Raw genomic sequence first — 10,860 nt, 5'->3', positions numbered from 1 at the left:
TGTTTCAAGCCCATCCAAATAAGTTCACCAAGAAACATTCAAAACATCCCTCTCGTTTCGTTGATATAACGTTTGATTCTTTAAATGCTTGAATTTAACTGATTATATTCTTAAAAAGAAATACAATAATATTGGTTATTAAACATGTCATTTCAGAGCCATTGTATCTTGTGTAAGATCGTGTGATTATATATTTACTCTTCAAGAATCACAATTTTCATAAGACTATTCAACTTAACTTTTTCCCGAAAACTTTTTAAATGTATGAATTGAACCAGAGCTAATATTGGTTAACAAAATATAAGCCTTTATTCTCTCTAAAGCAACACAATTGAGATTATCAATCATATCAGTCCATTATTACAACAACAGTAATTAAACTGGAGGAAAAATAAAAGAAAGAATATAAAACCAACTTACTTAACTTAACCAACAGTTGTTACAGCAGCATGTATCGCATCTGCAAGGTGAGGAACAGTCCTTGAGCTTAAACCCGCCATGCTAATGCGCCTGCATTTTTTTTCATTTGTAAGAAATAGCAATCTACTTTCATTCATTTGTTTATTATTATTATTATTATTATACGTTATAATGCTATAACTGTGTAGAATAGAATTATCAAAGAAAAATGATATTGGTTAGTTGTTACCCATCAGATGTCATGTAGATGTGGAATTCTTTTGTCATGAAGGTGACTTGCTTTGTATTAAGCCCTGTGAATGTAAACATCCCGATTTGCTTTATAATGTGGCTCCAATCCCCAGGTGTCCCTGCCAACACACAACACACAACACACAAAAATTAAAACAGAAGAAAATGAAAAATAATAATAATAATAATTAAGAGGTAGTGTACCTCTAGCAGATAAAGCATCAAAAAGCTGTTTGCGCATGGTAATAATACGATCAGCCATTGCCTTCAATTCAAGGGTCCATTCATCATACAACTTTCTGCAATAGATTCACCAAATGCAAATTCAGACTCATGAAACCCTAATTCAAAAAGACATAAATGCCCTTTTACCTGTCTTTGAGAATGGTAGCCACAATTGAAGCACCATGGATAGGTGGACTTGAGTACATGGGCCTTATCACAAGTTTTAACTGGCTCTCTACCCTACTTGCCACGTCAGCACTCCTACAAACCTGTTAGGAATAACATATCAAATTAACAAAACCAAAATCCATCAGATCAGCATAAACGAAGATATAGTCAATTAGGTCCATTACAAAAGACGTTAATGCCCTCAGTATCCTCATCATAGCAAAGAGAAAAAATATATATGTGAAAAGGTGATGACTTACAATGCTCAAAGCACCAACTCTTTCCCCATAAAGCCCCATGTTTTTAGCATAACTTTGAGCTATAAAACATTCCCCACCATCACCAACAAACATGCGAACTGATTGAGCATCTTTATCCAGACTTCCACTTGCAAAACCCTAAAAATTCAAGTGCCAAATCTTTAGCACTAAATATAAATAGTCTTTTTTAAACATAAAAGTATAAAACTCACCTGATATGCGCTATCAAAAAATGGTAAGAGACTTTTGGATCTAATCAGTTGTCTTATTTGCTCCCATTGTTCAAGTGTTGGATCAACACCAGTTGGATTATGAGCACAGGCATGTAGAAGGACAATTGCTTCAGATGGAGCAGAACTCAGGTCTTCTAGTAAGCCTGTGTAAGCATAAAACAAGTCTAATTGGTTTATTCACTTAATGAGAAAAAAAAAAGGGGGAAACAGAGACTTAATAAATCAAAATAGGGAAATGAAAACTAAACAGCTCCATATATGTAGCAAATAATAACAATTTTAAGAATGTTGCAAACCTTGGATGTTCAATCCACGTGTTACAGGATCATAGTAGCGATATGTTTTCACAGTCAAACCAGCAAGAGTGAATATTTTTGTATGGTTTCCCCATGTTGGATTGGGTATATATATAGTACGCTGCAGATGTGAAAAGTTGTCAACAACAAAAGGAAATTTTTTAATGTCTATGCAAGTATCTAGTAATTTAATTTAAGATATGAAAAAAGAAAACATATTTACTTGGTAATAGTGTCTGGACAGAAACTCAGCTCCAACTCGCAATGACCCAGTACCTGACAAACACTGTACTGTTGTCACCCGGTTTCCCTGAATAGCAGGACTGTTAAAAAGATCAAAAAAGATATTTAGAAAAAGAAAATCGTGTTTCAAGAAAGTGAAAATATACATAGATAACATAATAAATGGTAGGTTCACAGTTCACACTTCACACCTGTCAGATCCGAGTATAAGTTTTGCACTTAATTTGTTGAAATCTGCCAATCCAATAATGGGGAGATATTCCTTGACTCGAGACCTGTCATTAACAAGTAGCTGTTCTGCTTTTCTCACGACATTTAAGACCAGAGGTTTTCCTTCCTGTGGTGTCAATAGCAAATCAGGCAATTCAGTCATTGTAGTTGAAATATAGATGTTTAGATTCAACTCTTATTGAACTATAGACACTAGGATCAGTAGAGTTGGTTGAAAGTGTAACCAAAAAGTACGGAATTGAAAAAAGAAACTAACCTCTGTACGATAAGCACCAACACCTAAATTTAGCTTGATAGGGCTTGGGTCTTTGTTATATGCAACAGTAACCTGCAAGTCATTATACATAAAGAAAGAGTGATGAAGTTTGAACCAGTAACATTTTAAACATGAAGAGTTTACAAGGCAGTCCAGGTTTTTTACTAATTAGTGTTGACTAAAGAACTCATTGAACACCATTCTTATGCTCTGCTATTGTTCCGATGAGAATACTTTGTTATAGAATGTAAGAAAGATAATCATACAATGTAGGAAACTCAAGCCATTTGCACAATTTGTACACTGAAGTATATAGTGTCAGTGTCTCGAAGAATACTAGACAAACTAAAATGAGAATTATGTAACCTCAACAAATGAAATATGATAGCGATGATCATAATTATACACTCACTCGCTTCTGAATGTTAAAGATATGTTTTGAATTACATGATCAAACAAGTCATTTTAGGGATCTCAAAAGATATGTATATCATATTGTATCAGTAATTCCCAAATAGATCATACGAGTTTCACTGCAAAAGTCAAAATGTGTATTTAATCTTCGGACAAGATAGTATATATTCAACCTGAACAAACGATGCATTGATGATCACATCAAAATAGACAAATACATATATACATAAATCAAACCCAAATGCCCATATATAAACTGATCCGGAGTATTATAATCGGAAATTTAAGACAAATCTACTCCAACAACTCCAAAAGAATATCATAACCGACTTCTGAAGTTCATACCTAGCACTCGACTCAAACGCAAAATCGATATGGATTTCATTGAGTTGAATACGACTTTTCTCTATCAATCTAGTTACCTGATACGATATCGTAGTTTCCAGAAATTTCTCGACTAGTTTCGGACAAACGTATCAATAACGGAGCTGAAAACTAAGATGAAACAAGTACAGCTTTGTTTACAGGTATAAAGAAAGATTACCCCGAGAATCGGATCTTCGGGAGCACGAACTACGTTAGCGAATACAGAATTTCCGGCAGAAGTTGGAGAAGAAGAGATACCGCTACCTTCATTACCAATCGCGCCGGCGAGGTGACGTGAAAGCATATACAACCTCCGATCGGCCGACGAGGAGTTCATTTTTGACTTGTTTACGTTTTCCGTTTGTGTATTTGCGTCTGCCCCGCTCTTTTTAGTCGAAAAACGTTCAGATCGGTATGACTTTATAGAATAAGATGACGTGGCGAGTGAGGGAGGTGGTGACCTGGATGGAGATTGTGGGGCCCACAGTGCCACGATAAGGATGAGGGCTTGACGACGTTAGGTAACGTCGGCACGAGGATCCAGATAGATGTAAACGGTAGCGTAAGCGGCTACGCGATTATAGGTTGGCACAAACTTCAAGAAACGTTTGCTAGGATAGGGATATTGATATTGACATTTTAGTAGAAGACGATGAATGAAATTTGGAACTTTTGTACAGAGTAAATTGTGTTTTAATTTTATATTTGTTTTTATTACGTATTTGGTTTTTAATATTTGTTTTTGTTATGCGTTTTGTTTTTGTTTTATCTAAAAAAATTATTATTTAAATATAAAAAAATAATAAGATATATAAGATAATATGAGAAGGATGGGGTTGGGGTGTATTTATTCAAATGAATTAAAAAATCAATAGCAAAATAGTTTTGTTAATTAAGACATGGATCAAACACATAACAAAAACACAATATGAACCATCAAAATAAAAAAATAAAAAATTAGGGACCAAACGCACAAATTACCCAAAAACATATGGATCGTTCGTGTAATTTACTTTTTTAAGATATTTTTCATTTTATCATTATTTGTCTTTATTATCTTTATGGTGTCATACTTTTAGATATAACTTTTATTATATTTCATTTACTCTCCATCAATATCTTTAAAGCAATAGACCTCGGAAATCTAATTAGAATAGGATTAAAAATATAAGTGTCGACAGTCATATTCTATTATAATCTATTATTATAAGGGAAAAACGATTGCATTACATAGATGACATTCGCAAAAAATAAATTGATAACATATAAATAAAAATGATTGCATTACATAGATTGACATTCGCAAAAAGATAAATAAATAACATGTAAATGAGACAAACAAGAGAAAAATAAGTCAAGATAAACAGTAAGACATACATAAATAAATCATAATACACATACGAATCTTAGAACTGCAAAAAGAAACAATGGTAGTAAGTCAATGTAAGCAGTAAAATGATAATAAATGTAAATACTAACATATGTCCCAGAAGGTGGGCGGGCAATAGAGACGACCTTCTAGACCCCATCTTTTAAAGGGGTTCAATTTTTTTTATGGAAATTGTTATATTTAGAAGATAGTATAAGTAATTTTCTTTCAATTATTAAGTTATTATTTTAAAAAAAAATTGACGACATTTGTGTATTTTAAAGGTCTATTTTTTTCTTTCGTTATGGGTCCAAAATATATTTGAAACGGTCCTGATATGAACGATACATATATGAAAACAAACATACAAGGAGACGAGACTACTCATGTACCAAGATGTTTAGCTATCATATTCAACTATCTAAGGTAATGTCTTCGCAAAAGCAAGCTCTTGTCATGTCTAGCTTCATCCCATCCTCTCACATACTTCTAGGACGTCATCTCCCTGTATCATCATTAGAGATGTAAGTGAACAAAACTATTTGTAAGCTGCTTCAAGGACCGACTCATTAAAAGTTCAACTCGAGCTCGAGTTAAACAAGCATGAGCCGAGCTCGAGCTTATTTCCAAACTCATTTACTTATTAAGTTATTAATGAATATAAACAAACTTCTTAATGAGTCAAGATCAAATCAAGTTTAGGCTATTTAAGTTGGTCTAACAAACGAGTTGTGCTCGAGCCTAGATAGGATGTGCTCACTTACACTCTTAATCACCACCGACTCTAGTCTATTTACCATCGTTAATGATATGTTCATACCACCTTAATTATCATTTCCTCAATTTTAAGTGGTTTTTGTCACTTCTTTTCAAAAAAAAAATGGTTTTTGTCACTCCCAACGAGATTCTTAAAATCATATTCGGTATCTTATCCAGCAAAGTTTTGTAAGCCTACCTCAATATCCTCATTTTTAGTACTCCAATCATCCTCTTGTGGTCAATCTTGGATGACCTAACATTGACAAACCATTTTCACCTTCAATTTTAACGGGACATTTATGTCACACAATACTCCCAAGGTTTTCCCTTTTAGTTATGCAATAGGTGACATCTACCTTCATACCTCATCCCCCTTTCCACTACAATTGCATAAAATATACTTCGTTTTAACAGTGTTGTTTAAGAGTGTACTCATCTAAACTTAAATCTACTCATTCATCATCCCCCTTTCCACTAAAATTGCATAAATATAGTTCATTTTAACAGTGTTGTTTAAGAGTGTACTCCTCTAAACTTGCATCTACTCATTCATCATCCCCTTTCCACTAAAATTGAACAAAATATACTTCATTTTAACAGTGTTGTTTTGTATCCCTTTCTCCTCTAATATTTCCATTCAGATGTCCAGTTTAGCATTCAACTCAACACCAAATTTGGTCACCAACATAATTTCATTGGAAAAAAGAATACACCAAAGAACTTCCTAATAGATCCCGCTAGACATCTTATTCAAGATCAAGGCATGATTTGTGGCCGAAATCCGAACTTTGATAGAGCCCGATTTCAATCGAAAGCAAGTATTGTCTCGGATTAAGGTCTGAACGCATGTCTTAGACAAGTAATACATTTAGTAAATGGTCTAAACATGTCTTAGGGGTCTCTCTAGCTTTAAGGGTCTCAAAATCGCCTCTCGTGGAACATCTACCATTATTCCATCTCTTTTTTCTCAACTCTAAAAACAAGTATTCCATAACAACTACAGCTTAATCTTGTAAGGATCACTTCATTCTCGCTTCTCAAATTTACATTTTTTGAAATCATACTTGTAAATTCTTTGTAATTTGTGCTTCATAAACCAATCATTTAAGTTGATAGTTTTAAAAAATTAATTCGACACCATTTATACAGGCAGTTAAATAGCGATGAGCTTTTACATTGCTGGGTAAAAACAAGGTTCAAACATTGGTGTCTTTAAATATAACTACTACTCTTTGGGCCTACCAAAAACAATATCCTTCAGCACACAATAATCTCAAAAGATAAAGCCAACAAAACTTGCTCTTCATACAAAAAAACTCATTCCAGCTTTACTCTATCCATGTCACCAATCACTGCTTCAAGCTGCAAAAAAAATGTTAAGGCTTTTAGCTAAATATTCAATAATTACAAACAAAGAAATCTTAAGCCCAAATCAACAACATAACCAAATGAACTTTTTAGAAAAAAAAACATAAACATATTTAATTGACAAACCTTAACAATTTGGCGCAAGAAGTAATCACCATATCGTTTGGGTGTCTTGGATTCAACCACATGAATCAAATCCTATAACAAGAAAATGAAAAATCAATTCAACAAAAAAACACCACTGCAAAAAAAAAAAAAGGATTTCTTACATCATCAATGTAGAAATCGATGTCAGCATTGGATATAGTTTTTCCATCAGCACCAACAGAATGTGTTTTGTGCTTGTATGTCATCAAGATTGTCCTGTAAAAAAGCATGTTGGATTAGTTGGTTTGATCCAAACACAAAAAGCATATATAAGAATGAGCAATAAACATACATAATGGAAATAAAAAAAGCATGTAATGTAATGTAATTAACCTTAAAGTGGATTCATCTACTTCCATGTAGGATGCAAGCTTCTCAAGAGAAATAGTTGAATAGACTTTCAAGAAAGTCCTCACAACTGACAGTTGTTGCTGCTGTTTTACTTCATAAAGGAAGAGCTTTAACTGAAGCCTATATGCATCCTATAACAAATAGGTCAACACAGTTACATCATGTTTCTTTTATTTCCCAGTGTCAATTGACCATTTTACCCTACTGTCTATATGCATCCGATATAATATAGATCCACAAAAAAAGAGTTAGGGCCTTTTTATGATCAAGGGTAGGTGTTCTATGTTCAAAGACTTTCTTTTTTTGGACAGAATGAACTGTCTAGGTGACATTAAATGACCATTTTACCCTTCTGTCTATACGCAACCATAACATACAAATTCACAAAAACAAATTACGACACATTTCTTTTTCCCCATGAGGTATTTTAAGTGTTGTAAGATCGAAGACTTTCGTTTTTGTACCGAATGAAAATGACTATAATGACCATTTTACCCTTCTGTCTAGAATTAGTGTAGAACAAAAAGATAAACACTGCACCTGGTTGTAGTTTACAAGTGGCTCTTCATAGCTTGGTGCAGAAGGTGTGATGAATTTGGGACATGCATATGAGAAAAGCTCATCATAGAGTGCAAATGATTCATCATCATATCGTTGCATTCTCGACATTTTTTCACCATATTTCTCCCTCAGTTGAGAGTTGACTGTTTCATCAACAAGTTTGACTTGGGGACAAAGAGAGAGGGAGATTGTTAACAGAGCATACATCTGCTCATTCTTCTTTAGAATTTGCTCATATTGTGGAGATTTCTGGTGATACTGCTTAGTTTTGTAGATGTATAAAAGAATTTTGTTGAATTCACGTATGGCCTCTACATACCTGCATAGTTATTAATGCAAAATCATAATTCAGTTTCTCATGAAAACAACAAATGATCATTTTAAATTGTAAGCATAGTTTTAAAACATATTTGCAAAGAAACAAGGTGAAGTTTGAAGATATAGAGATATAAAATACCTTCGTAACATAAGATTGGCAAACCCATAATGATAGATGGTTGTGATGTGACTTCCAATGACACTAGTGTAAACACCTTGTTGGCTTATGTCAATAGGAAGTAAACACTTCAATCCAGTTTGATAATCTCCCAATAAACAATGAACTCTTAACAATCCAACCATGCTGAAGTAACCCAACACCTTCAAAACATTACTTCCACCATTATAATCATATCCATCTGTAGCTGTGAACTGTTCAAGACCTTCTTTTTCCTGCTCAAGAATATGAATGATCGAAGATTTCTCCATCAATGCTTGCAAGAAATTGAGAACCCCATACACATTCCATGCCTGTGAAAATACGAAGAACATTGTATTCCATCAGAATTAGGTATCCATGTAAGTTTGAAGTTAGTTTGATGCATCCATGATAACCCTGAAACATAATTGAGTTGCTTACCTGATCATGTTGTCTCAGTAGTGCAATTTCCTGCTCAGTTTTGTTCTTCATTTTGGCACGATACTGACAGAATGACTGAAATTGATATACAAACTCATCCACCATGTCCCACAACCACTGATTAGGTAGTTGCATGTTCACCACACCGTGTAACACCACCTGCAAAGATACAAAATCAATCACATGAGCATTGAATTAATCGTAAATCTCTTTGATCATGGTTGATATAGGTTGTTGTAGCCTGGAGTTGGAATTAACCATTGGGATAAATTAATCCAGATTTCGAAATACAGTAGTTCCAATCTCAAACCATAAAGAATCCATTATCTCTTTCGTAGTAGAATTTATAGTAGGTAGAATATTGAGATTGATAATCATCTCAAGTTCAAAGATGTTTTATGATTTAACAGCTTAACTCTCAAGCTTATGTGGTCTCATGACTAAACAGTCTAATTTGATAAAACCTTGGGGTTTCACGACAAATAAAAACAATAGTCTATACAAGGTCATTCGTAAGCTCACAGGTAACAATCTATGTGCAAAAATTCTGATGAGCTCGTCAGAGTATCAGCTATAATCCGAGGAAAACACTATGAGAGGAAAATCATAGGGCATACCTGAAACAGACTGCAGTAATTATCCCAAGAATCAATCCTCTGCTTGAGAGTTGGAGATAACCTAGCATACAGGTGGCGATACCACATCTCGCGGTAAAGCAAGCAGAACACATGGTCGTTATCAACGTACTGAGCAACGGCTTCAACGGAAGGCCAAGGGGTATCCTTGAACATACGGTCGCTTAGCGTATGGAATGAAGTCTCGTACATCTGATGGATCTCATAGACGTTTTTCTCCCGGATGTGACGGTAGAGATGGACGACGAATGATTTGACGGGGTCGGGGACGAAAGAAGGGTCGTAAGACAAACCTCCATCGGCGGAGGACGGCATTCCATCTTCGTAGTCGTAACCGACGGCCGCCATTGTTGATGCAGAGAGATTAGGGTTCCGACTGCGCTAAGAAGTAAGCCGATGAGATGTCGCAGTGTGACTGTGTGGTTGTGTGCTTATCAAAGTTGGGCCTTAGGATGATAAAATGTGGGAGGGACGAGGGAGTATGAGTTGGGCCTTCTCTTTAGATCTGTTAAGGAATGGAATCCTTTCTAATAAATCTTTCTAATAAATGAAAACAATTTTGCCACTTGTCAATTTCTCATGAGTTTTGACACTTATTATTTTGTGATATTTTTGAAATAAATATTATTTACTTGTCAATTTCTAATTTGTTTTAAATTTTAAAATTAAATTAATATACTTATATAAAGTATTAAATATAATATATATGAAAACATTTATTCTTTTCTTATTTTAAAGTTTTATATTAAAAAATATTTACTATTTATACTTTAGTGTTTAATCTTTTTTTTTTAAATTAACTCGTATAATATACGGGTCTCACACCTAGTTTTAAATAGAGATAATGACTTAAAAGGCTTCTCTTTAGAACTCTTAAGGAATGGAATTTTAGATAGGGATAATCACTTAAAAGGGTAATGTATTTTTCGGTTTGTACACATTTAGTCACTGATTTTTTTTTCGTCCATATTTACCCCTTTAACTTGTTAAACTGTACACATTCAGTCCTTATGACCGGCTACTCCAGGTTAGCCGGTAAAAATGACTTAATAGAGTAATATATTTCTCACTTTGTACACATTTAGTCCTTAATATTTTTATACACATTTAGTCATTAATATTTTTTTTCAAGTCAAATACCGATTTAGTGATTTACCAAGCTTTAATAGAGGTTTGGAGATACAATAATTTGACTCCTCATATAATGAAAGTTCAATACATATCGATTGAAGGCAAACGGGCAACAAGCTGCGCCGCTAGCCCGTTCTGGATGGCAAAACCAATTCTTTTGAAAACAACATTTATGGATCTAGGAGATATGACATTAGAATGCATGACCCGTTGGACTCTATTAAGGAGCTCCACCGCCTCTGGTGTGAGAAAACCAAATGTAGCGAATGCAAAATGAACAAACACATGTTGATTTTCT

General features: G+C 34.1%; 2 protein-coding genes across 2 annotated transcripts; both read right to left on the bottom strand.

The window, feature by feature from the left end:
- Positions 1 to 290: 290 nt before the first annotated feature.
- LOC145052672 (aspartate aminotransferase, cytoplasmic-like) lies at positions 291 to 3,750 on the bottom strand. Its single transcript, XM_079000525.1, has 11 exons — positions 3,522 to 3,750; positions 2,564 to 2,635; positions 2,268 to 2,413; positions 2,057 to 2,156; positions 1,834 to 1,954; positions 1,517 to 1,680; positions 1,305 to 1,442; positions 1,024 to 1,145; positions 856 to 950; positions 650 to 770; positions 291 to 510 (listed from the first exon to the last, which is right to left on the bottom strand). The coding sequence occupies exons 1-11, from the start codon at positions 3,678 to 3,680 to the stop codon at positions 426 to 428; spliced, it is 1,323 nt and encodes a 440-aa protein (XP_078856651.1). The 5' UTR covers positions 3,681 to 3,750; the 3' UTR covers positions 291 to 425.
- Positions 3,751 to 6,624: 2,874 nt separating this feature from the next.
- LOC145052670 (uncharacterized) lies at positions 6,625 to 9,871 on the bottom strand. The gene is made up of 8 exons (XM_079000524.1): positions 9,414 to 9,871; positions 8,797 to 8,955; positions 8,356 to 8,687; positions 7,878 to 8,217; positions 7,320 to 7,468; positions 7,109 to 7,202; positions 6,966 to 7,037; positions 6,625 to 6,833 (listed from the first exon to the last, which is right to left on the bottom strand). The coding sequence occupies exons 1-8, from the start codon at positions 9,777 to 9,779 to the stop codon at positions 6,789 to 6,791; spliced, it is 1,557 nt and encodes a 518-aa protein (XP_078856650.1). The 5' UTR covers positions 9,780 to 9,871; the 3' UTR covers positions 6,625 to 6,788.
- Between the last annotated feature and the right edge of the window lie 989 nt (positions 9,872 to 10,860).

Source organism: Lactuca serriola, chromosome 5 (assembly GCF_051521515.1).
Source record: "Lactuca serriola cultivar US96UC23 chromosome 5, Lser_US96UC23_V15, whole genome shotgun sequence".
NCBI classification, from domain to species: domain Eukaryota; kingdom Viridiplantae; phylum Streptophyta; class Magnoliopsida; order Asterales; family Asteraceae; genus Lactuca; species Lactuca serriola.
This window is presented reverse-complemented; position numbering and strand designations above follow the sequence as displayed.